This window comes from Somniosus microcephalus, chromosome 2 (assembly GCF_052327205.1).
Source record: "Somniosus microcephalus isolate GS21.2 chromosome 2, FLI_Smic_1.0, whole genome shotgun sequence".
In the NCBI taxonomy this organism is placed as follows: Eukaryota; Metazoa; Chordata; class Chondrichthyes; order Squaliformes; family Somniosidae; genus Somniosus; species Somniosus microcephalus.
This window is the reverse complement of record NC_140988.1, coordinates 1,797,304-1,824,783: the sequence shown is the minus strand read 5'-3', so window position 1 is coordinate 1,824,783 and position 27,480 is coordinate 1,797,304. Positions and strand designations below refer to the sequence as shown.

General features: G+C 48.2%; 2 protein-coding genes across 5 annotated transcripts in view; both read right to left on the bottom strand.

The window, feature by feature from the left end:
• gne (glucosamine (UDP-N-acetyl)-2-epimerase/N-acetylmannosamine kinase) overlaps positions 1-27,480 on the bottom strand; it is a 467,449-nt gene that overhangs the window by 133,527 nt on the left and 306,442 nt on the right. The window lies entirely within an intron of this gene.
• srp72 (signal recognition particle 72) overlaps positions 1-27,480 on the bottom strand; it is an 86,433-nt gene that overhangs the window by 36,344 nt on the left and 22,609 nt on the right. The window contains exons 5-8 of the mRNA XM_086005506.1: positions 13,670-13,781; positions 13,486-13,517; positions 5,736-5,860; positions 5,584-5,641 (exon numbers count right to left, since the gene is read on the bottom strand). Of these exons, the coding sequence (XP_085861632.1) occupies positions 5,584-5,641; positions 5,736-5,860; positions 13,486-13,517; positions 13,670-13,781 (327 nt within the window). The remainder of the gene's footprint in view (positions 1-5,583; positions 5,642-5,735; positions 5,861-13,485; positions 13,518-13,669; positions 13,782-27,480) is intronic.

Below are 27,480 nucleotides of genomic sequence, written 5' to 3'. Positions count from 1 at the left end.
TTCTTTTAATATCCAAAAATCTATTGATGTCTTTCTTGAATATACTCACCTTTTATTTTTATTTTAAAAGGAAATTAGTGTCTTGAAAAAGCGGATTATTAAAGGCAATGAGGAGTGAATAGAGGAAGATGAGCCTAAATGGCTCAGATGGAGAAAACCACTCGCAGAGGTGATGGGCTAAGTTCTGTGCCTGAACATTCTAGAACTTCAGTTTGATTAAAGTCGAATAAAATCAGCAACACTTGAGAATCAGACTGATACCTGGGATGGCAGGAATGACGTATGAAGAGAGATTGGACCGACTGGGCTTATATTTGCTAGAGTTTAGAAGAATGAGAGGGGATCTCATTGAAACTTATAAAATTCTAACAGGACTAGACGCAGGAAGGATGTTCCTGATGGCGGGGGAGTCCAGAACCAGGGGTCACAGTCTAAGGATAAGGGGTAAGCCATTTAGGACTGAGATGAGGAGGAATTTCTTTACCCAGAGAGTGGTGAACCTGTGGAATTCTCTACCACAGAAGGCAGTTGAGGCAAATTCATTAAATATATTCAAGAAGGAGTTAGATATATTTCTTAACGTTAAAGGGATATGGGGAGAAAGCAGGGACAGGGCACTGAATTTGGACGATCAGTCATGATCTCATTTATTGGCGGAGCAGGCTCGAGGGGCCAAATAGCCTACTCCTGCTCCTATCTTCTATGTTTCTATGAAAGTACAAGTCAGTGACCATAGGCTGGCAAATGTGTATAGATATAGTTTCCACTTCACTTTAGGAGCAAGCAGCATGATTGTTACGGAGGTGGAAGTAGGCAGAGGATATGGGGTCAAAAGCTCAGCTCAGGGTCGAATAGGACACCGAAGCTGCGAACAGTTTGGTTCAGCCTCAGACAATGACCAGGGAGGGGATGGAATTGGTTTCAAATGTATAGAGTTTGTGGTGGGGGCTAGAAGACAATGGCTTCTGTCTTCCCAATGTTTAACTGGAGGCAACTGTGGCTCACCCAGAACTGGATGTCAGACAAGCAGTCTGGCAATAGAGGCAGTGGAGGGACCGAGAGGGGTGGTGGAGAGGTGGAGAGGGGTGGTGGAGAGGGGTGGTGGAGAGGTGGAGAGGGGTGGTGGAGAGGTGCAATCAGTGTACATGTGGGACCTGACCTCGTGCTCGTGAGATGTCGCCAAACAGCAGCGTGTAGAAGAGGAGGAAAAGACCAACTGTTAGAGGATTAAGGCACGATGGAACTGCTAAATGACAACTGTGCTTTGGTCTTTAACTAGAGAAGGAGGATACAATATCTGACACACAGACAAAGCTAGAGATTAGTGAATGAACCCACAGCTTAAGAATGTGCAGGCAGAGAGGGAATGGGTGACCGCCAGTCAGAAGGGGAGGACCAGGCAGGTAGCGCAGGAATCCCCTGAGCCCGTCTTGCTCACCAACCAGTATTCGGTGCTGAGTACTAGTGAGGGCGATGGTTCCTCTGGGGAGTGCAGCCAGAGCCAAGTCCACAGCACCATGGAAGACTCAGCTGCACAGAGGGGGGAGGGGTGTGGGAGGACGGGGGGGGGGGGGGGGGGGGGGGAAGAGGAGAGGGAGAGCAATAGTGATAGGGGATTCAATAGTAAGGGGAGCAGACAGACGTTTCCGCAGACGTGACTCCAGGATGGTATGTTGCCTCCCTGGTTCCAGGGTCAAGAATGTCACTGAACGGCTGCAGGGCATTCTGAGGGGGGAGAGTAAACAGCCAGAGGTCGTGGTCCATATCGGTACCAACGACATAGGTAGAAAGAGAGATGAGGTCCTGCAGGCAGAGTTTAGGGAACTAGGAAAGAGGTTAAAAAGCAGGACCTCCAAGGTAGTGATCTCTGGATTACTACCAGTGCCACGTGCTAGTGAGTACAAAAATAGGAAGATAGAGCAGATGAATGCGTGGCTGGAGAGATGGTGTAGGAGGGAGGGCTTTAGATTCCTGAGGAATTGGAACCGTTTCTGGGGGAGATGGGACCTCTACAAGCCAGACGGGTTGACCCTCAATGGGAACGAGACCAATATCCTCGCGGGAGGGTTTGCTAGTGCTGTTGGGGAGGGTTTAAACTAGCTTGGCAGGGGGATGGGAACCTGAGGGTAGAAGCAGAAGGGAGAAAAGCTAAGCTGGAAATAGATGATAGGGGTTCAGGTAAAGGGGTATTTAGGAAGGCAAAGAGAAAGGAGAAGGCAATAGAGCAGAGCAACGACAGAGGTGACGATAACCAGAATGTAACAGGAAGGGGCAGAGCGGACAAGCATAAGAGTGCACCAGAAAATAGAGTCAGAGTAAGGAAAAATTATAAGGTTAAATTAAAGGCTCTTTATCTGAATGCACGTAGCATTCGTAACAAGATAGATGAGTTGACGGCACAAATAGAAATAAATGGGTATGATCTGATTGCCATTACAGAGACGTGGTTACAAGGTGACCAAGGCTGGGAACTGAATATTCTGGGGTATTTGACATTTCGGAAGGATAGGCAGAAAGGAAAAGGAGGTGGGGTAGCTCTGTTAATAAAGGATGAGATCAGTGCAGTGGTGAGGAATGATATTGGCTCAGAAGCTCAAATGTAGAATCAGTTTGGGTGGAGGTAAGAAATAGAAGGGTAAGAAGTCACTGGTGGGAGTAGTATACAGGCCCCCTAACAGTAGCTATACTGTAGGACAGAGTATAAATCAAGAAATAATGGGGGCTTGTAAGAAAGGTATTGCAATAATCATGGGCAATTTTAATCATCATATAGATTGGACAAATCAAATTGGCAAGGGTAGCCTTGAGGATGAGTTCATAGAGTGTATTCGGGATGGTTTCTTAGAGCAATACGTTGAGGAACCAACCAGGGAGCAAGCTATTTTAGATCTGGTAATGTGTAATGAGACAAGATTAATGATCTCATCGTAAAGGATCCTCTAGGAAAGAGTGATCATAGCATGGTAGAATTTCAAATTCAGTTTGAGGGTGAGAAACTTGGGTCTGAAACTAGTGTCCTAAACTTAAATAAAGGCAATTACAAGGGTATGCGGACTGAGTTGGCTAAAGTGGACTGGGAAAATAGATCAAAGGGTAAGACGGTAGATAAGCAGTGGCAGACATTTAAGGAGATATTTCATAAATCTCAGCAAAGGTATATTCCACTGAGAAAGAAAGACTCTACGAGAAGGATGCACCATCCGTGGATAACTAAGGAAGTTAAGGATGGTATCAAATTGAAAGAAAAGGCATATAATTTTGCGAAGATTAGTGGTAGGCCAGAGGATTGGAACATTTTTAGAAACCAGCAAAGGATGACTATAAAAATTATAAAGAGGGAGAAGATAGAATGAGAGAGTAAACTAGCAAATAATATAAAAACAGACAGTAAGAGCTTCTTCAGGTATATAAAAAGGAAGAGAGTAGCTAAAGTAAACGTTGGTCCCTTAGAGGATGAGACTGGGGAATTAATAATGGGAAACAGAAAAATGGCAGAGACTCTAAACAAATATTTTGGATTGGTCTTCACAGTGGAAGACACTAAAAACATCCCAATAATAATAGATAATCAAGGGGCTACAGGGACGGAGGAACTTAAAACAATCTCTATCACTAGAGAAAAAGTACGAGGCAAACTAATGGGGCTAAAGGCCGACAACTCCCCTGGACCTGATGGCCTGCATCCTAGGGTCTTAAAAGAAGTGGCTGCAGAGATAGTGGATGTGTTGGTTGTAATCTACCAAAATTCCCTGGATTCTGGAGAGGTCCCAGCGGATTGGAAAACCGCAAATGTAACGCCACTATTCAAGAAAGGAGGGAGACAGAAAGCAGGAAACTATAGGCCAGTTAGCCTAACATCTGTCACTGGGAAAATGCTGGAATCCATTACTAAGGAGGTAATAAATAGCAGGACATTTAGAAAATCATAAGACAATCAAGCAGAGTCAACATGGTTTTATGAAAGGGAAATCGTGTTTGACAAATTTGCTAGAGTTCTTTGAGGATGTAACAAACAGGGTGGATAAAGGGGAACCAGTGGATGTGGTGTATTTGGATTTCCAGAGGGCATTTGATAAGGTGCCACATAAAAGGTTACAAGAGCGCACGGGGTTGGGGGTAATATTTTGGCATGGATAGGGGATTGGCTAACTAACAGAAAACAGAGAGTAGGGATAAATGGGTCATTTTCCGGTTGGCAACCAGTAACTAGTGGGGTGCCACAGGGATCAGTGCTGGGGCCTCAACTATTTACAATCTATATTAATGACTTGGATGAAGGGACCGAGTGTACTGTAGCCAAATTTGCTGATGATCCAAAGATAGGTGGGAAAGCAAGTTGTGAGGAGGACACAGAGTCTGCAAAGGGATATAGAGAGGTTCAGTGAGTGGGCAAAAATTTGGCAGATGGAGTACAATGTGGGAAAATGTGAGGTTATCCACTTTGGAAGGAAGAATAAAAAAGCAAATTATTATTTAAATGGTGTGACTACAAAATGCTGCACTACAAAGGGATCTGGGGGTCCTAGTACATGAAACACAAAAACTTAGCATGTAGGTACAGCAAGCAATTAGGAAGGCTAATGGAATGTTGGCCTTTATTGCAAGGGGTATGGAGTATAAAAGTAGGGAAGTTTTGATGCAACTTTACAGTGCGCTGGTGAGACCGCACCTGGAGTACTGCGTACAGTTGTGGTCTCCATATTTAAGGAAGGATATACTTGCATTAGAGGCAGTTCAGAGAAGGTTCACCAGGTTGATTCCTGGGATGAAGGGGTTGACGTATGACGAAAGGTTGGGCCTATACTCATTGGAGTTTAGAACAATGAGAGGTGATCTTATTGAAACATATAAGATTCTGAGGGGGATTGACAGGGTGGATGCTGAGAGGATGTTTCCCCTAGTGGGGGAATCTAGAACTAGGGGGCATAGTTTCAGAATAAGGGGTCGCCTATTTAAAACGGAGATGAGGAGGAATTTCTTCTCAAGAGGGTCGTGAATCTTTGGAATTCTCTACCCCGGAGAGCTGTGGAGGCGGAGTCACTGAATATATTCAAGGCGGAGATTGACAGACATTTGAACTACAGGGGAGTCAAACGGTATGGGGAGAGAGCGGGAAAGTGGTGCCGAGGACAAGATTGGGTCAGCCATGATCTTATTGAATGGCGGAGCAGGCTCAAGTGGCCGACTGGCCTACTCCTGCTCCTTATGTTCTGGTATAAACAGAAAAGCTGTAAGCTAATAGGGAAAAAACTTTTCACCCAAGGGTGAATAAATAGGTGGCAAAACTGGTGATGCATTAGTTATAACCTTCCAAAGCTCTTTTGATGCATGAAAAGGACTGGGAGATTGGAGATTCAGGCTGGGACTGTGATGTCCCTACAATGGAAGAGTCAAATGAATGAGATATTGGCAGGAGCTCAAGGAAACAGTCTGCAGGAATACCTTCAAGAGAGAGTAAATCGGTAAAAGAACAGAAATTATATAATTACTTAGATTCATCAAGTCTCTATATTCTGATGATAATTAAACATCAAAATTCATACCTTCCAGTAAATTGGACCTGAACGTGGACTGATAACGTACCTTGTTGAGGGTAATGATGTTATTGGCGGTTACAGCAAGGAGTCCAACATCCGAGGGCCTGCAGAAGAGGAACAGAATGTAGACACGACTCCAACTCAGAAATATATATTGCAATGTTCTAAATACATGAGCTCCAACTCTCTATTGCTTACTTCAGTTTGATCACTTGATTGTAAAGTTGCAAAGCATCATCATTCCGCCCCTGGAGCTGCATTACATAAGCCATCTGAGCATGGATTATAGCCAGCTCAGCATCAATCTCCTCATCGCTTATATCCTAGAAAAGATATCCAGCACGGGTAAGTTATAAATGCGAGAATTCAGGAGGAAAATAAATTAATCTTTTGAAATTAAAATCAGCATTTGGACAGATTTTACAGAACACACATTCTAGGCAAGTATTACACAACAACTTAATCGGGAAGAATATACCAAATTGTGACACAAAAGCTCTTTTTTAAAAAAAGCTTCAAACGGTTTACCTAATGTAAACCATTCTGTATGAATGTCTACTAAAGCTTCCGTTACACTATTAAATATTAATTATCATTGGTACTAACATTCCCACAATTTTCTATGTCACTGGTGCACTACAGGTTTTTGATGTTAACAATGTTTTTGCTTAAAAGTAATGCCATTGTGAACATTATATTTCTGAATTAGAAAAGGAGGCAGTAAGAGATAAACATCATGTTCTGAAGTGGCAAGGGGCAAGAGCATCGCTCTGTGTTTCCCGAAAGGTGAGTTTCCAATCTCACGCAATCCCTGGGTGGAACTAGACCGAAGCCGGGTATCTTTCTACAACAAGAGGATTCTGAGGGATTGCCCGAGGTTATGGGGGGCTGCAGAGAAGAAACAGAGATTGGTGGTGCGAGGATGGTGCGAGGATGGGCAGAGACTTGGCAGATGGAATACAATACTGGAAAGTGTGAGGTTATGCACTTTGGCAGGAAAAATCATAGAGCAATTTATTATCTTAATGGCAAGAAACTGGAAAGTACTGAAGTACAAAGGGATCTGGGGGTCCTGGTGCACGAAACTCAAAAGGTTAGTATGCAGGTGCAGCAAGTGATTAAGAAGGCAGCAATGGAATGTTGGCTTTCATTGCTAGGGGGATAGAATATAAAAACAGGGAGGTATTGCTGCAGTTGTACAAGGTATTGGTGAGACCGCACCTGGAATACTGCGTACAGTTTTGGTGTCCATACTTAAGAAAAGACATACTTGCTCTCGAGTCAGTACAAAGAAGGTTCGCTCGATTAATCCCGGGGATGAGGGGATGGACATATGAGGAGAGGTTGAGTAGATTGGGACTCTACTCATTGGAGTTCAGAAGAATGAGAGGCGATCTTATTGAAACATATAAGATTGTGAAGGGGTTGGATCGGGTGGATGCGGTGAGGATGTTCCCGATGATGGGTGAAACTAGAACTAGGGGGCATAGTCTTAGAATAAGGGGCTGCTCTTTCAAAACTGAGATGAGGAGGAACTACTTCACTCAGAGGGTGGTCGGTCCATGGAATATGCTGCCCCAAAAAGCTGTAGAAGCTACATCATTACATAAATTTAAAACAGAAATAGACAGTTTCCAAGAAGAAAAGGGAATTAAGGGTTACGGGGAGCGGGCAGGAATTTGGACATGAGTCTAGGTTCGGATCGGACATGGCCCTGTGGGTAGCGGAGCGGGCCCAGGAGCCTGATCCTGCTCCTATTTCGTGTGTCTAATTCTGTTAGATTCAGGAGATGGTTCTGTGATAGTAGATTGGCGGTTAGGATCAGATCAGCCATGATCTTATTGAATGGCGGAGCAGGCTCGAGGGGCCGATTGGCCTACTCCTGCTCCTATTTCTTATGTTCTTGTGGTGCGTGGATGCGGTTGGGTGCAAAAGTGAAAGGGAATAAAAGAGGGTGGGGGAAGGAGTAAAACTAAAATTAAACCCAAGCACTGGAGCATTTTGTCAAATTGGGAAAGGAATTCACACTCCTGCAAACAAATATAAAACAATAGGATCTTAATTACAAATTTAAAATGTTTTAAAGTGCTCAGAAAAATGTCAAAAAGCATTCAAAATGTTTTCAGTAATCACAACTTGGATTACAACGTAAATGAATCATTTACAAATAATATGCATTGCATCAAAAATGTAAAATGTGCACTAAGTCCATTTGAGCACATTGTGTATTACAGTTTTTGAATAAACAGATTTCTTACTGTAACTTTTCAACCCTCCTTGCTTGAAGGTGATGATTTATGTTGGCGTGTGGTCCCATGGACACCGACAGCCCTCTGGTACCTCATCAATTGTTGGGGACACTAGTTTGTCCAGATCCACTTGACATCCATATACGTGTAACGGGTGTCACTAGACAGTGATTGGGAGTGGGACTCCTCACTGATTTCCCCCCCAGCCTAGTCCAGGAGTACTGATGACAATTTTAGTACCATAATTGCTGCCTTTACCAAGATCCACTAACTCTGCAGAAAAAGGAATTAAACCTGGGACCTTCTTGTCGACATCACGTGTTATTAATACCTTTAGTAGAAAACTATTTCATAAAGTGGGTGCGCAGGTCAAAAATAGGTCTATAACACTGTCGTGTGAATTCGACAGCCTGCGTCCCTGCTGGGAGTGTAGGATTGCTAAGTAAATCGGCATTTGAAGTAATGCGTGTTTATTGATATGAGCTGATAAAGAAAAAAGACTTGGGCCCGTATTTTCCGATCTCTACGGGTGTGTACACACCCGTAGGGACCTCGCAAGTGTCAGTTCCAGGCATGCGAAGCATGAAGAAATCCTCTTCACAGATCGCACGCCCGCCCTGGAGAAGGGCCTCTGCGGGTGGAGAGTTCCACTTTCTGCAGAACCTTCGCCCGCTGAAATCCTTTAAAAATCTTACGCTGTGGCGTACCGATCACAGAAAGGACACAATCCGCTTTTCGGTCCGTAGACTATAAATCAGGCGTCATGCCTTTAAGAAGGATCACACCTTTAAGAAACTCGATCTGCAACATAGTTAAGCCCAGAGCGGGGGAGGAGCAGTCGAAGCTGTGGACTGATGAAAGGCAGTCGGACTTGGTGTCGTCTCTGACTCGATTTTGTGCTCAACGTGTAGCCTCAACAATTAAACCTTTTCTGTTGAACCTCTCCGAGTTCAGTATTTTTTGTTAGGAGTACGTAGACTCCTACATTGGTGACCCCGACGCTCAGGACGACTCCTAAGCGTAACCATGGCTGACACAAATGCAGTTTCTGTGAAGCTGCTGGAGTTCTGGGAGAACCTGGCCACCGCCTGGTTCCTTCAAGCAGAATCGCAATTTCGACTCCGCGGCATCACCGCCGACGCAACGATGTACGACTACCTCCTCACCTCCCTGGGCAGCTCCACAATCACGAAAGTCTGGACAACACTACAAGACCCTCCGGAGGAAGGCAAGTACGCACATCTCAAGGCCGCGCTCCTTAAAAAATTCACAGCCTCCCAATTTTTGCGCAACTGCCACCTCCTCGACCTCCCGGGCCTCGGTGACTCCACGCCGTCAGACTTGCTCTCACACATGCTTGCTCTGACCGACAAGAAACCACCCGGCTCCCTCTTCCGCACGCTCTTTATCCACCAACTACCTCCCAGCATCCGCCCGGCGATCGTGGCGTCCAACCTCACGGACCTCGAGGCCCTGGCCGACAAGCTCCTGTCCGCCGGCTCCAACCACGCCGTCACCCCCGACCTGGCCTCCGCAGCGTCGGCGCGCGCTCCACCCTCTATCGCGCGGCCACACAGCTCGGCCACAAGGCCCCCCAGGCCCCCACGTCCCCCAAGCCCTCCGACCCAGGGCTACTGCTACTTCCATACCCGGTTCGGCGCACAGGCACGCCGCTGCAGCCATCCCTGCACGTTTCCAACCGCCCCCACACCGGCCTACACGATGGCCGTGGGGCAAGCAGGCGCGCTGCTGTACGTTACGGACAGCGCCTCCGGACGCCGTTTCCTATGCGACATGGGCGCGCAGCGCAGCATCATCCCCGCGTCCGCCCTCAAGATCCAGCGAGGCAGCCGCGGCCCTGCGCTGGCTGCCGCAAACGGCACCGACATCCGGACGTACGGCACCCGCACCGTCACCATCGACCTCGCAGGCCGCCGCTACCACTGGGAGTTTATCACCGCCAAGGTGCTCTCCCCGCTCCTCAGTGCGGATTTCCTGTGCGCCCACGGCCTGTTGGTCGACGTGCCTCGGCGCCGCCTCGTGGACATGAACACCATGTCACCTATCCCGGGCGCCATGGCCCCCCCCCCAACCCGCCGAAATGGCGTGGCAGTGCCGCGCCCGCTCAACGGACGACTACTCAGCACTCCTGGCTGAGTTCCCAGCCCTCATCAACCCGACCTTCTCCGCGAAAGTTGCTAAGCACGGGGTAGAACACTTCATCCCCACCACAGGCCCACCGGTGTATGCCCACGCCCGCAGGCTGGACCCGGCCAAGCTGGAGATCGCGCGGGCCAAGTTTGCCACAATGGAACAGCTCGGCATCATCCGCCGGTCCAACAGCCCCTGGGCCTCCCCACTCCACATCGTCACCAAACCCGACGGGGGATGGCGCCCCTGCGGGGACTACCGGCGCCTAAACGACACCACCACGCCGGATCGGTACCCCATACCGCACATTCAAGACTTCTCGGCTAGACTGGCCGGCCGCTCAGTCTTCTCCAAAGTCGACCTGGTGCGCGGTTACCATCAGGTGCCAGTCCACCCCACGGACGTTCCCAAGACGGCCATAATCACCCTTTTTGGGCTATTCGAGTTCCTCCGAATGCCCTTCGGCCTCAAAAACGCGGCCCAGGCCTTCCAGCGGCTCATGGACTCGGTCCTCCGGGACCTGAAGTTCCTCTTTGTCTACCTGGATGACATCCTGGTAGCTAGTTCCTCCAAGCAGGAACACATCGAGCACCTCCGCACCCTGTTCCAGCGGCTCAGTGAGCACGGGCTCATCATCAGCCCAGCCAAGTGCCAATTCGGCCTCAGCAGGATCGAATTCCTCGGCCACCACATCACGCAGGACGGAGCCATTCCCCTGCCCACCAAGGTGCAAGCCGTCCAGCAGTTCCCCCGGCCTACCACCATCAAAGGCCTCCAGGAGTTCTTGGGGATGATCAACTTTTACAACCGCTTCATTCCCGGAGCGGCCTCCCTCATGCGGCCCCTATACGAAGCCCTCCGGGGTAAGAAAGACAGAATGGCGATCGAGTGGTCGGCGGACATGTTGACCGCTTTCGACTCGACCAAAAAGGCGCTCGCTGACGCCACCATGCTCGCTCACCCACAGCCCAACGCCAGGGTGGCCCTCACCACGGACGCCTCCGACCACGCGGTCGGCGCCGTGTACGAACAGTGGGTTGACGGGGCCTGGCAACCGCTGGCCTTTTTCAGCCGCCAACTGCGCCCCCCTGGAGGCCAAATACAGCGCCTTTGACCGCGAGCTCCTCGCACTGTACCTGGCAGTCCGCCATTTTAGATTTCTTCTGGAGGGCCGCCCCTTCACCGCGTTTGTCGACCACAAACGCCTGACTTTCGCGATGGCGAAATCTGCGGACCCGTGGTCAGCCAGGCAACAACGCCAGCTCGCCGCGGTGTCCGAATTCACCACGGACATCCGGCACGTCTCCAGTCGAGACAAGGTGGTGGCCGACTGCCTATCCCGCCCCGCCGTCCACCTGGCAGTGGACTATGCTCAACTGGCAGCGGAGCAACGCACCGACCCCGATCTGCTCTCCGCGCCCACAACCCTCCCAGGGCTGCGACTGACCGACGTCGCCTGCAGCCCGTCCGCCGTCACAGTTAAATGCGACACTTCCTTGGCGCAACCCCACCCCGTAGTCCCGGCGAAAACGGGTGTTCGACATCGTCCACGGCCTCTCACACCCCGGCACCCGTGCGTCCATTAGACTGGTGGCCAACCAATTTGTCTGGCGCGGCCTGCGCAAAGATGTGCGCGTCTGGTCCAGATCTTGCATAGCTTGCCAGCGTGCCAAAATCCACCAGCATGTCAAAGCCCCACTCGAGGAGTTCACCGTGCCAGAAAGAAGGTTTGACCACGTCCACATCGACCTCGTCGGCCCCCTGCCGCCATCACAAGGTCACACGCACCTGCTGACAATCGTGGACCGTACCACCCGCTGGCCCGAGGCCATTCCACTGATGTCCACCACCGCCGCCGACATCGCGAGGGCGTTCATCGGTACCTGGGTCGCTCGGTTCGGCGTCCCCTCCGACATGACGTCGGATAGAGGCCTGCAGTTCACCTCTGATCTGTGGGCCGCCATCGCCCGAAACCTCGGGGTGGCCGTTCACCGCACCACGGCTTACCACCCCCAAGCCAACGGACTGTGCGAGCGATTCCACAGGTCCATGAAGGCGTCCCTCCGCACCAGCCTCGAGGACGAGGCTTGGATTGACCGCCTCCCGTGGGTGCTACTTGGCCTACGCTCCGCGGTCAAGGAAGACCTGCAAGCCTCGGCGGCGGAACTCGTGTACGGCCAGCCGCTGCGCGTACCCGGAGAGTTCCTGCCCACCCGACACAACCCCCTGGTCGGCTGACCAGCAACGCGCTTTCGCCAACCGAGCAGAACAGTTCGCTCCGGTACCCACCGGCCGGCACGGCGAACCAGCAACCCGCGTACCACCTAGCCTGCACATGGCCAAATTTGTTTTCGTGCGCCATGACGCCCACCGAGGGCCTCTACGGCCCCCATACGACGGACCCTACAAGGTACTCCAGACGGGGAACAAGTTCTTCCTCCTCGAAGTGGGCGGCAGAACTGACAAGGTGTCGGTCGACCGGCTCAAGCTGGCGCACCTAGAGCCCGACGGACCCGTTCAAGTGGGCCAACCCCCACCGCGGGGCAGACCGCCTAAGAGCCCAACGCGTCCGACCGCCCCGCTCCCGACACCAACCGCCAAGAGCCGTGCCATCAAGCCGCCACGCCGGTTCGTACACTCCCTACTAGCGGATTCTGGGGGGAGCTGTGTGGCATACCGATCACAGAAAGGACACAATCCGCTTTTCGGTCCGTAGACTATAAATCAGGCGTCATGCCTTTAAGAAGGATCACACCTTTAAGAAACTCGATCTGCAACATAGTTAAGCCCAGAGCGGGGGAGGAGCAGTCGAAGCTGTGGACTGATGAAAGGCAGTCAGACTTGGTGTAGTCTCTGACTCGATTTTGTGCTCAACATGTAGCCTCAACAATTAAACCTTTTCTGTTGAACCTCTCCGAGTTCAGTATTTTTTGTTAGGAGTACGTAGACTCCTACAACGCCTGTAAGGCCTGCTTTTACCAGCGCAAGAGTTTATAATTTAAAAATACTTTTAAAAAAGTTAAGTTTATTTTTAGCCCCGTAAAAGACTTCAATTTTTTTTCCAAAAAATTAAATTTTTGTTTAAAGTATTTAATTTAATGTAATTTTAAATAATTTTTTTAAAGTGCTTAAAAAAATTTATTTAATGTTTTGATGTGTTTTTGGAGTGATCTCCATTCATATTTTTGACATGTCTAAGCTGTCAAAAGTATGAAGGGGGATTCCCTTCTTTCATTGGATCCCCATGGCCCACGTGATCCCAGCCCGGGATATCTGGGCCCTGCACATTTCGTAGTGGAGAGGACCAGGAGCGGAAATGTCCGGACCTCTGGAGCCCTCAGGTAAGGGTGTAGATTTTTTCCACATCGGCGGCCTCCGCACGCAGGAAGCCTCCGATCAGAAAATACGGGCCTCGTTGTCTTTTATGCCACAATTATGGAGCGATTCTGTCGATCAATTTTATACTCATTCACACATGATTAATGTCAATAAAATTCACCCAACTTATTGCAGCCAGTGAAAAGACCACTATTCTCTGAAATACTCACAGTATCTTCTGAAAATGATTGCCGACAGAGTTCTAAAACAAAACAAAAAGCATGATTAGAAATACAAAACTCAACTCATTGATTGCCGCTTACGTTTGGTGCTGAATTGGGCTTTTGTAGCCATTTCTAATGTTAACATATGTTGAGTCCTTATATCAATTTCTTTCCTGCAAAATGTACTTGCCTTCAGCTTTCTGAAGTTTACTCATGGCCTGAGGCAGTTTGCCCTCACCAATCAAGGTGCAGGCAGCATTGTAACATAGTTCGTATGAAGTTTCAGGTAAGCCCAAATCGTCCTGTGTAATGAAACAAAAATGTGTTGCACTTTATTTTTGATAAACAAGGAGAATAGTTAAATCCAGTTACTGCACTGAAGCACGAGTTACTAGAAATTTCACACATTACCCAGAGAGTTGAATTAGTCAACATACTATAGCTAAAAACAGAAAAATATTGGAAATTCTGTGGGCTAGATTTTCCCAGCCCTGAGGAGGTGGGTTTACAGGCGGGACTGCTGGGAAAATGGGAAAAATTGGGAGTGGGTTCCAACCCCGCTCCGAAACACCTTCCCGGGAGGCGGGTCCCCGACTCACGCAGGGACCCGTCTCCTAGCGGCGGGAAGGGGATTAGAGCCAATTAACTGCTTGTTAACAGGTAGTTAACAGGCAGTTAAGAGGCATTTCCCCATTTTCAGCCTGCTGATGCAGCCTTCCCACGTGGGGAAACATAGAAGATAGGAGCAGGAGTAGGCCATTCAGCCCCTCGAGCCTGCTCCGCCATTCAAGGAGATCATTGCTGATCACCCAAATTCAGTCCGCTATTCCTGCCTTCTCCCCATATCACTTGATCCCTTTAGCCTTAAGAAATATATCTAGCTCCATCTTGAATATATTTAATGAATTGGCCTCCACTGCCTTCTGTGGTAGAGAATTCCACAGGTTCACCACTCTCTGGGTGAAGAAATTCCTTCTCATCTCTGTCCTAAATGGCTTACCCCTTATCCTTAGACTGTGACCCCTGGTTCTGGACGCCCCGACCGTCGGGAACATCCTTCCTGCATCTAGTCTGTCTAGTCCTGTTAGAATTTTATAAGTTTCAATGAAATCCCCTCTCATTCTTCTAAACTCCAGCAGGTATAAGCCCAATCGACCCAATCTCTCCTCATACATCATTCCTGCCATCCCAGGTATGAGTCTGGTGAATCTTCGCTGCACTCCCTCCATGGCAAGAACATCCTTCCTCAGATAAGACGACCAAAACTGTACACAATATTCAAGGTGTGGTCTCACCGAGGCCCTGTACAACTGCAGCAAGACATCCTTGTTCCTGTACTCGAATCCTCTCGCTACGAAGGCCGCCAACATACCATTTGCCTTCTTAACCGCCTGCTGCACCTGCATGCTTACCTTCAGCGACTGGTGTACAAGGACACCCAGGTCTCATTGCACTTCCCCTTCTCCCAATCTATTGCCGTTCAGAAAATAATCTGCCTTCCTGTTTTTGGCACCAAAGTGGATAACCTCGCATTTATCCACATTATACCGCATCTGCCATGCATCTGCCCAATCACCCAACCTGTCCAAATCATACTGGAGTTTCTCGGCATCCTCCTCACAGCGCACACACCCACCCAGCTTTGTGTCGTCTGTAAACTTGGAGATATTACCTCTAGTTCCCGCGTCCAGATCATTTATATATATTGTGAATAGCTGGGGTCCGAGGACCGATCCCTGCGGTACCCCACTAGTCACTGCCTGCCACTCGGAAAAAGCCGTTTATTCCAACTCTTTGCTTCCTGTCTGCCAACCAGTTCTTTATCCAAGTCAGTACCTTGCCCCCAATCCCATGATCCTTAACTTTACACGCTAATCTCTTAAGCGGGACCTTATCGAAAGCCCTCTGAAAGTCCAAATACACCACATCACTGGTTCTCCCTTATCTATTCTACCAGTTACATCCTCAAACAATTCCAGATTAGTCAAGCACGATTTACCTTTTGTAAATCCATGTTGACTTTGTCCGATCCTGTCTCTGTTTTCCAAGTGCTCTGCTATTACATCTTTTATAATGGACTCTAGCATTTTCCCCACTACTGATGTCAGGCTTACTGGTCTATAACTCCCCGTTTTCTCTCTACCACCTTTTTTGAATAGTGGGGTAACATTAGCTACCCTCCAATCCATGGGAACTGTTCCAGAGTCTATCGAATTTTGGAAGATGACCAGCAATGCATCGACTATTTCTAGGGCCACTTCCTTAAGTACCCTAGGATGTAGATTATCAGGCCCTGTGGATTTATCGGCCTTCAATCCTGTCAATTTCCCTAACACCATTTCCCTACAAATACTGATTTCTTTCAGTTCCTCCCTCTCATTAGACCTTATGTTCCCCGACATCTCTGGGAGGTTATCTGTGTCCTCCTTTGTGAAGACAGAACCAAAGTATGTATTTAATTGGTCTGCCATTTCTTTGTTCCCCATTAAAAATTCCCCTGATTCTGACTGCAAGGGACCTACGCTTGACTTCACCAATCTTTTTGTCTTCACATATCTATTAAAGCTTTTACAGTCAGTTTTTATGTTCCCTGCGAGCTTACTCTCATACTCTATTTTCCACCTCCTAATTAATCCCTTTGTCCTCCTTTGTTGAATCCTAAACTGCTCCCAATCCTCAGGTTTACTGTTTTTTCTGGCCAATTTATATGTCCTCTCCTTGGATCTTATGCAATCCCTAATTTCCCTTGTTAGCCACAGTTGAGTCACCTTTTTTGTTTTATTTTTATGCCAAACAGGGATGAACAAATTCTGTAGTTCATCCATGCGATCTTTGAATGTTTGCCATTGCCTATCCACCATCAACCCTTTGAGTAACATTCCCCAATCAATCCTACCCAACTCACGCCTCATACCATCGTAGTTTCCTTTATTTAAATTCAGGATCCTAGTCTCTGAGTCAACTAGTTCACTCTCCATCTTAATGAAGAATTCTATCATATTATGATCGCTCCGACCCAAGGGGCCTCGTACAACAAGATTGCTAATTAATCCTTTCTCATTACATAATACCCAGTCTAAGATGGCCTGATCTCTAGTTGGTTCCTCGACATATTGGTCCAGGAAACCATCCCGTATACACTCCAGGAATTCCTCCTCCACAGTATTGTTACTAATTTGGTTAGCCCAATCTATATGTAGATTAAAGTCACCCATGATAACTGCTGTGCCCTTATTGCACGCGTCTCTAATTTCCCGTTTAATGCCATCCCTAACCTCCACATTACTGTTTGGAGGTCTGTATACCACTCCCACTAACGTTTTCTGCCCCATGGTATTTCTCAGTTCTACCCATACAGATTCCACATCAGCAGAGCTAATATCCTTCCTTACAATTGTGTTAATCCCCTCTTTAACCAGCAATGGTACCCCACCTCCTTTTCCTTTTTGCCTATCTTTCCTGAATATTGAATATCCCTGGGTGTTGAGTTCCCAGCCTTGGTCACCTTGGAGCTATGTTTCCGTAATCCCAATCATATCATATCCGTTTACCTCTATTTGCGCAGCTAATTCATCCACCTTATTACGAATGTTCCTCACATTAAGACACAAGGCCTTCAGGCTTGTTTTTTTTAAACTCCTACACTTTTTAGAATTATTATTTACTGTGGCCATGTTTGATTTAAACCCTTGATTTCTCTGACCTTTGTTGTTCTCCTTCCTGTCTTTTGCTTCTATCCTTGTTTCCCTTTCCTCTGTCTCCCTGCTCAGGTTCCCAACCCCCTGCCATTTTAGTTTAAACCCTCCCCCAGAGCACTAGCAAACACTCCCCCTAGGACATCGGTCCCGGTCCTGCCCAGGTGCAAACCGCCAGGGTCAGCGAGGCGAGCTGTGGGTCTGCTGCAGTGTAAAGTGTGCAAATGACAGCTGCAGAGGTAGTGTGATGGGTGCAATGGTACACAGGTAAGTAAGACAGGCGAGAGAATATAGTGAGAAATATTTTTATTCTGTTTACATGTATCTGCAGGTGACGAGATTTGATGTTTCTGTGTAGCCTCATCTGATCGGGAGAATTGACAGATGGCTTCCGCAATCTCACATGCGGCTCCACTTTCCTACACTATCCCCATATCCCTTGATTCCCTTAATATCCAAAAATCTATTGCTCTCTGTCTTGAATATACTTAACGACCTCTGGGGTAGACAATTCCAAAGTGTCCTCTGAGTGAAGAAATTTCTCTTCATCTCAGTCCTAAATGGCTGATCCCTTATTCTGAGACTGTGGCCCCTGGTTCTAGACTCCCCAGCAAGGGGAAACATCCTCCCTGCATCTACCCTGCTAAGCTCTGTAAGAATTTTGTATGTTTCATAAGAAATAGGAGCAGGAATAGGCCACTTGACCCCTCGAGCCTGCTCCGCCATTCAATAAGATCATGGCTGATCTTGGGCTCAAAGTCACTTCCCTGCCCAATCCCCATAACCCTTCACTCCCTTATCTTGCAAATATCTGTCTATCTCCACCTTCAATGTATTTAATGACCCGGCCTCCACAGCTTTCTGGGGCAGAGAATTCCACAGATTTACGACCCAGAGAGAAAAAATTCCTCCTCATCTCAGTTCCAAAAGGGCGACCCTTTATTCTGAAACTGTGCCCCCGAGTTCTAGATTTCCCCATGAGGGAAAACATCCTCTCTGCATCTACCTTGTCGAGCCCCCTCAGTATCTTAAATGTTTCAATAAGATCACCTCTCATTCTTCTAAATTCCAATGAGTATAGGTCCAGCCTGCTCAACCTTTCCTCATAAGTCAACCCCGTCATCTCTGGAATTAACCTAGTGAATCGTCTCTGAACTACCTCCAATGCAAGTATATCCTTCCTTAAATAAATAAGGAGACCAAAACTGTACGCAGTACTCAAGGTGTGGTCTCACCAATACCCTGTACAGTTGTAGCAGGATTTCCCTGCTTTTATACACCAACCCCACTTTGCAATAAAGGTCAACATTCCATTTGCCTTTTTGATTACTTGCTGTACCTGCATGCTAACTTTTTGTGTTTCATGTACAAGTACCCCCAGGTCCCTCTGAACTGTAGCATTTTGTAATCGTTCTCCATTTAAATAATAGTTTGCTTTTTTATTTTTCCTGCCAAAGTGGATAACCTCACACTTTCCCACATTATACTCCATCTGCCAAATGTTTGCCCACTCACTTAGTCTGTCTATATCCCTTTGCAGATTCTTTGAATCCTCTGCACAACTTGCTTTCTCACCCATTTTTGTATCATCCGCAAACCTGGCTACATTTCACTCGGTCCCTTCATCCAAGTCATTAACGTAGATTGTAAATAATTGAGGCCCCAGCACCGATCCCTGTGGTACCCCACTAGTTACCGTTTGCCAACCGGAAAATGACCCATTTATCCTGACTCTCTGCTTTCTGTTAGTTAGCCAATTCTCTATCCATGCTAATATATTACCCCCAACCCTGTGAGCTCTTATCTTGTAACCTTTTATGTGGCACCTTATCGAATGCCTTCTGGAAATCCAAATACACCACATCCACTGGCTCACCTTTGTCCACCCTGCTCGTTACATCCTCAAAGAACTCCAGCAAATTTGTTAAACATGATTTCCCTTTCATAAAGCCATGCTATCTCTGCTTGACTGCATTATGATTTTCCAAATGCCCTGCTACTGCTTCCTTAATGAAGGATACCAGCATTTTCCCAACGACAGGTGTTAGGCTAACTGGTCTATAGTTTCCTGCTTTCTGTCTCCCTCCTTTCTTAAATAGGGGTGTTACATTTGCGGTTTTCCAATCCGCTGGGACCTCTCCAAAGTCCAGGGAATTTTGGTATATTGCAACCAATGCATCCACTATCGCTGCAGCCACTTATTTTAAGACCCTGGGATGCAGGCCATCTGGTCCAAGGGACTTGTCATCTTTTAGTCCCATTATTTTACCAAGTACTATTTCCTTAGTGATAGTCTTTAGTTCCCCCCTCCCTGTGGCCCCTTGATTATCCATTACTGGGATGTTGTTAGTGTCTTCTACCGTGAAGACAGATACAAAATATTTGTTTAGAGTCTCTGCCATTTCCCCGTTCCCCATTATTAATTCCCCAGTCTCATCCTCTAAGGGACCAATGTTTACATTAGCTACTCTCTTCCTTTTTATATTCAATGAGATTGCCTCTCATTCTTCTAAACTAGAGAATATAGGCCTAGTCTACTCAATCTCTCCTCAAAGGACAATCCCCCATCCCAGGAACCAGTCTGGTAAACCTTCGTTACATTCCTTCTACGGCAAGTACATTCCTCCTTAGGTAAGGAAACCAAAATTATACACAATACTCCAGGTGTGGTCTCACAGTGTCAGCTGTAGCTCAGTTGGTAGCACACTTGCCTCTGAGTCAGAAGGTTGTGGGTTCAAGTCCCACTCCAGGGTCTTGAGCACATAAAAGTTAGGCTGACACTCCAGTGCAGTGCTGAGGGAGTGCTGCACTGTCAGAGGTGCCGTCTTTCAGATGAGACGATAAACCGAGGCCCCGTCTGCTCTCTCAGGTGGACGTAAAAGATCCCATGGCACTATCCCCGGTTTATCCCTCAACCAACATAACAAAAACAGATTATCTGGTTATCACATTGCTGTTTGTGGGACCTTGCTGTGCGCAAATTGGCTGCCGCGTTTCCCACATTACACCAGTGACTCCGCTTCAAAAGTACTTAATTGACTGTAAAGCGCTTTGAGACGTCCGGTGGTCATGAAAGGTGCTAAATAAATGCAAGTCTTTCTTTCTTTCTTTCACCAGGGCCCTAACCGTAACCCAAATGCAGTAAGACGGCTTTACTCTTGCACTCAAATCCTCTTGTAATAAAGGCCAACATACCACTTGCTTTCCATATTGCTTGCTGTACCTGCATGTTAACTTTCAGTGATTCATGTGCAAGGAATACCAACATTTCCCAATCTCTCACCATTTAAAAAATATCCTGTTTTTCTATTTTTCCTACCAAAGTGGATAACTTCACATTTCTCCACATTATATTCTATCTGCCACCTTCTTGCCCACTCACTTACCCTGCCTTAATCCCTTGAATATCAACATGTCCCAATCTCTCACCATTTAAAAAATATCCTGTTTTTCTATTTTTCATACCAAGGTGGATAACTTCCCATTATATTCCATTTGCCATGTTCTTGCCCACTCACTTAGCCTGTCTATATCCCCTTGAAGCCTCTTTACATCCTCCTCACAACTTACATTCCCACCCAGCTTTGTATCATCAGCAAACTTGGATATATTACATTTGGTCCCCTCATCCAAATCATTGATGTAGATTGTGAATAGCTGAAGCCCAAGCACTGATCCTTGCAGTACTCCACTAGTTACAGCCTGCCATCCCAAAAATGACCCGTTTATTCTTACTCTCTGTTTTCTGTCCGTTAACCAATCCTCAATCCATGCTGGTATATTACCCCCAATCCCATGAGCCCCAATTTTGTTTAATAACCTCTTATGTGGCACTTTATTGAATGCCTTCTGAAAATCCAAATACACCACATCCACTGGTGCCCCTTATCTATTCTGCTAGTTACAACCTCAAAAACCTCTTAACAGATTCGTCAAACATGATTTGCCTTTCATAAATCCGTGTTGACTCTGCCCAATCCTATTATTATTTTCTAAGTGCCCTGTTACCACGTCCTTAATAATGGATTCTAGCATTTTCCCTACTACTGATGTCAGGTTAACTGGTCTGTAGTTCCCCATTTTCTCATTCCCGCCTTTCTTAAATAGTGGGGTTACATTTGCTACCTTCCAATCCACGGGACCCATTCTAGAATCTATGGAATTTTGGAAGATGACAACCAATACATCCACTATCTATAGCCTCTTCTTTCAAAACCCTAGGATCTAGGCCATCAGGTCCAGGGGATTTATCAGCTTTCAGTCCCATTAATTTCTCCAGTACTGTTTTTTTTAAGAATACTAATTTATTTCAGTTCCTCATTCTCACTAGACCCTTGGTTCTCCACTATTTCTGAGAAGTTTTTTGCGTCTTCTTCCATGAAGACTGACACTAAGTATTTGTTTAATTTCTCTGCCATTTCCTTATTCCCCATTATAATTTTTCCTGTCTCAACCTGTAAGGGGCCCACATTTATTTCGCTAATCTTTTCCTTTTTACATACCTATAGAAGCTTTTACAGTCTGTTTTTATGTCTCTCGCTAGTTTGCTCTCATATTCTATTTTCCCTTTCTTTATCAATTTCTTGGTCCTCCTTTGCTGAATTCTAAAATCCTCCCAATGCTCAGGCTTACTGCTCTTTCTGACAACATTATAAGCCTCTTTCTTTGATCTAATACTATCTTTAACTTCCCATGTTAGCCATGTCAGGACCACTTTTCCTGTGGGATTTTTGTGCCTTAAAGGAATGTATATTAGTTGTAAATTATGTATTAATTATTTAAATGCTAGCCATACCTTTTAATATAGTTTCCCAATCTACCATAGCCAACTCTCCCTCATACCTACGTAGTTTGCTTTGTTTAGATTTAGGACCCGAGTTTCAGATTTAACTAAATCACTTTCAAACTCAATATAAAATTCGATCATATTATGGTCATCTTCCCTAAAGGCCCCTTTACTACAATGTTATCAATTAACCCTTTCTCATTGCACAATACTAGATATAAAATAGCCTGTTCCCTAGTTGGTTCCTCAATATACTGAGCTAGAAAACTATCTTGTATACATTCCATGAATTCGTCCTCCACACTATTACTGCAAATTTGGTTTGCCCAGTCTATATGTAGATTAAAGTCCCCATGTATTACCCTTGTTACATGCATCTCCAATTTCCTGATTTCTACTCTGCCCTACATTACAACTACTGTTTGGGGGTGTGGTAAACCACTAATCTGCCTGTACAGAACATGTCTGGGCATGCCTCAGCTGGCTCCGCCCCTGGCTCCACCCCTAAGCCCAGGTATAAAGGTGATTGACCTCCAGTCCCCCTGGCTTTAAGGATCGGTCTACCAGCAGAGGCATGCTCGTATTCTTTTGTTAATAAAAGCCTACTTGTTATAAGTTTAACTCTTAGTCTTCTGGAGTTATTGATGGCGCATCAATTTTATTAACAAAAGGTTTTGGAATGGAGCAAATCCTGAAACCGGAACGCCTGGAACTGGACCCTCAAACGGCGGATGCATCAAATAACTTCAAGCACTGGCTGAGCTGCTTCGAAGCATTCCTGCAGGCCTCCAGCACTACCGTCAGGACCGAAGCCGACAAACTGCTAGTACTGAACTCACAGGTGAGCCACCAAGTATATTCGATTATCCGAGACGCTGTATCCTACACGGCCGCTATCACGATACTAAAAGAATATACTAAGCCAGTCAACGAGGTCTACGCTAGACACCTCCTGGCTACCCGCAAACAGCGGCCCGGGGAATCGGGTGACGAATACCTACGGGCACTGAGAGTCCTCGGCCGGGACTGCAAGTGCAAATCGGTGACGGCCGCGGAAAATACTGATGACCTAATCAGAGACGCCTACGTCGCCGGCATCAGGTCCAGCTACACTCGACAGAGACTGCTAGAGCAAAGTGGGCTCAACCTGCAGAAGGCTGTGGCCCTTGCTAACTCGCTGGACGTGGCCCTCCGAAACATGGATGCCTACCCCCCCGACCATACGGCCCTCCCCGCCCCGTGGATGTCGCGGGGGCCGCCATCTTGGGACACGGTAAGGCCACAGGCCTGCGCCACGCCACCACCGCCACGACCCACCTGCAGCCCAACTACAGCTGCGATGTCCAAAGGCTCAAAGTGCTATTTCTGTGGCCAGGCCAAGCACCCCAGACAACACTGCCCGGCGAAGGACGCGATCTGCTCCAAATGCGGAAAGAAGGGGCACTATGCCAAAGTGTGCAGGGCGAAACCGACCAACTCCAGCAGCGCCGCGTGTGAGCCGTGCAGGTCGCCATCTTGGACACCACCAGCCGCGTGTGAGCCGTGCGGGCCGCCATCTTGGACATCACCAGCCGCGTGAGCGGTGCGGGCCGCCATCTTGGACGTCACTTTGGGACCAGGCCCCTGACTCCCCCCACTGCCTCGCGCGAGTACAACAGCGACCCACCGACCTCAACGATGGCCTCCATCATCCTGGACCAATCCAGGCCTCACCAACTGGCCAGGTCCACGATGGACATCAAGGTAAACGGTCACGCAACAAACTGCCTATTTGACTGCGGGAGCACGGAGAGCTTTATCCACCCCGACATGGTGCGACGCTACTCCCTATCAGTCATGCCCACGCGCCACCGGGTCTCTATGGCCTCCAAGTCCCATACGGCGGACGTCAGCGGCTACTGTGTAGCGACCCTGACAGTAATGGGCACAGAGTACAAAGACTTTAAACTCCTTGTCCTGCCACAGCTCTGCGCTGCTGTGCTACTGGGACTGGATTTCCAGTGCCACCTAGAGAGTGTCACGATGGCGTACGGCGGGCCCCTGCCCCCACTTACAGTCTGCAGCCGGCAAAATTTAAAACAACTGCCGCGCACAATATGCAGCCTATCCACCCTGAAAGTCAGCCCCCCCCCCCCCCCCCCAGTTGTTTACTAATCTCGCCCACGACTGCAAGCCCATCGCAACAAAAAGCAGGCGATACAGTGCCGGGGGTAGAAGCTTCATTAAAATAGAAGTAGAGAGACTCCTGCGGGAGGGGATTATCGAGGGCAGCACCAGCCCATGGCGAGCCCAAGTAGTGGTCATGAAGACCGGCGAGAAACAGCGCCTGGTCATTGACTACAGTCAAACAATCAATAGGTATACCCAATTAGACGCATACCCCCTTCCCCACATATCTGATATGGTCAATCAGATTGCACAGTACCGGGTATTCTCTACCATTGACCTGAAGTCGGCATACCACCAACTCCCTATCAGGACTGAAGACCGCCAGTATACTGCCTTCGAGGCAAACGGCCGCCTCTACCACTTCCTCAGAGTCCCCTTCGGCGTCACCAACGGGGTCTCAGTCTTCCAAAGGGAGATGGAACGGATGGTTGACCAGAACGCGCTGCAGGCCACTTTTCCCTACCTGGACAATGTCACCATCTGCGGCCATGACCAGCAGGGCCATGACGCCAATCTAGAAAAATTCCTCCGAACAGCCCAGCGCTTAAATTTGACATACAACAAAGAAAAGTGTATGTTTCGCACCACCCGCCTCGCTATCCTTGGCTGTGTAGTGGAAAATGGAGTCGTCGGCCCCGACCCCGACCGAATGCGCCCCCTTCTGGAACTACCCCTGCCTCACTGCCTCAAAGCCCTTAAGAGATGTCTGGGGTTTTTCTCTTATTACGCCCAATGGGTGCCCAATTACGCGGACAAAGCCCGGACCCTTATCAAGTCAACCTCCTTCCCCCTGGCGGCAGAGGCCCGTGCAGCCTTCACCCGCATAAAAGAGGACATTGCAAAGGCTACAATGCACGCCGTGGACGAGTCCATCCCTTTCCAAGTGGAGAGCGATGCGTCTGACTTCGCCCTGGCCGCAACCCTTAACCAGGCGGGGAGACCCGTGGCCTTCTTTTCACGAACCCTCCAGGGCCCCGAAATTAGACACTCCTCAGTCGAAAAGGAGGCCCAGGCTATAGTGGAGGCTGTACGGCATTGGAGGCATTACCTGGCCGGTAAACGCTTCACCCTGCTCACTGACCAACGATCAGTAGCATTTATGTTCAATAACAAGCAGAGGGGCAAAATCAAAAACGACAAGATATTGCGGTGGAGGATCGAATTATCCACCTACAATTATGATATCTTATACCGGCCCGGGAAACTTAATGAGCCCCCGGACGCCCTATCCCGTGGAACATGTGCCAATGCACAGGTCGATAGGCTACGGGCCCTCCACAACGATCTCTGCCGCCCGGGGGTCACCAGGTTTTTCCACTTCATTAAGGCCCGCAACCTGCCTTACTCCATCGAGGAGGTCAGGACCATGACCAGGAACTGCCAAGTCTGTGCCGAATGCAAACCGCACTTTTATAGGCCAGACAGGGCGCACCTGATAAAAGCCACCCGCCCCTTCGAGCGCCTAAGCGTAGATTTTAAAGGGCCCCTCCCCTCCTCTGACCGCAACACGTACTTCCTCAACATCATTGACGAGTACTCCCGTTTCCCGTTCGCTATCCCCTGCCCGGACATGACCAGCGCCACAGTCATCAAATGTCTCAATGACCTCTTCGCCATATTCGGTTTTCCCAGCTACATCCATAGTGACAGGGGCTCGTCGTTCATGAGCGACGAGCTGCGCCAGTACCTGCTTGAAAAAGGGATAGCCACGAGCAGGACCACCAGCTACAACCCCCGGGGTAACGGACAAGTAGAAAGGGAGAACGCGACAGTGTGGAAAACCGCCATGCTAGCCTTAAAGTCCAGAGGCCTCCCAACCTCCCGCTGGCAAGAAGTCCTCCCCGATGCGCTTCACTCCATACGGTCACTACTCTGTACTGCCACCCCTCACGAGAAAATGTTCGTCTTCCCTAGGAAATCCACCTCGGGGACATCGTTACCGCCATGGCTGACGTCTCCAGGGCCCGTCTTGCTCAGGAAGCACGTGAGGAGCCATAAAACAGACCCCCTGGTCGAAAGGGTCCACCTCCTCCACGCCAACCCACAATATGCATACGTGGCGTATCCTGACGGGCGGGATGACACGGTCTCCATACGAGACCTCGCACCCTCAGGTGCCACCGAAAACACCATTACCCACTACCCATTACCATTACCCACTACCATTACCCACGACACACCCCAGAAGGGAATCCACATCTAACCCAAGTAGACGGCACGCCAGGGCCCTGTGACCCACCCTTATACACCCACCGACCCCGCACCCACGAAGACGACACGCCGGCGCTCCGGCCCACGCAGGAAACGGCCGCGGGAAAAGAACCGCCGCAGCCGGCACCACGACGATCACTACGGCAGACAAGACCCCCGGAGAGACTTGCCTATACGAACTTCTGAGACACTTCACCCCGCCGGACTCATTTTAAACAAGGGGTGAATGTGGTAAACCACTAATTTGCCTGTACAGAACATGTCTGGGCATGCCTCAGCTGGCTCCGCCCCTGGCTCCACCCCTAAGCCCAGGTATAAAGGTGATTGACCTCCAGTCCCCCTGGCTTTAAGGATCGGTATACCAGCAGAGGCATGCTCGTATTCTTTTGTTACTAAAAGCCTACTTGTTATAAGTTTAACTCTTAGTCTTCTGGAGTTATTGATGGCGCATCAGGGGGCCTATAATCAACTCCCACCAATGTTTTCTGCCCCTTGCTGTTTCTTAGCTCCACCCAAACTATTCTACTTCTTGAGCTTCGGAGCTAAGATCCTTTCTCTCTCTGCTGTCTTTATCCCATCCTTTATCAGGGCTACCCCTCCTCTGTTTCCAATTTGGCTATCTCTTCTAAAAGTTAAGTATCCTGTAATATTTAGTTCCCAATCATGGTCACTTTGCAACCACATCTCCGTAATGGCTATTAGATCAAACCTATTCATTTCTATCTGCGCTATTAATTCATCTATTTTGTTGCGAATTCTTTGCGCATTCAGATATAGTGCCCTTAGCTTTGACTTTTTTTCATTTTTCCCTGATGTCACCTTAGTCACTGATGCCCTATTACCTTTGTTACTCTCTCTGTCCCTTCCTGACCCAGTCTGCTTATTTTTACCCAAAATTCTACTCTGCTCTAGAGCCTTGACATTTCTCTTGCTGCTTTTAAATATACTCTTTCCTGAATTCTCCCACCCCCCCTTCATTAGTTTAAAGCCCTGCACTGCCCTAGTTATTCTATTCGCCATGACACTGGTCCCAACCCGGTTTAAGTGGAGCCCCTCTTTCCCCAGTACTGGTGCCAGTGCCCCATGAACTGAAACCCCTTCCTCCCACATACTCTTTGAGCCACGCATTTAAACCTCTAA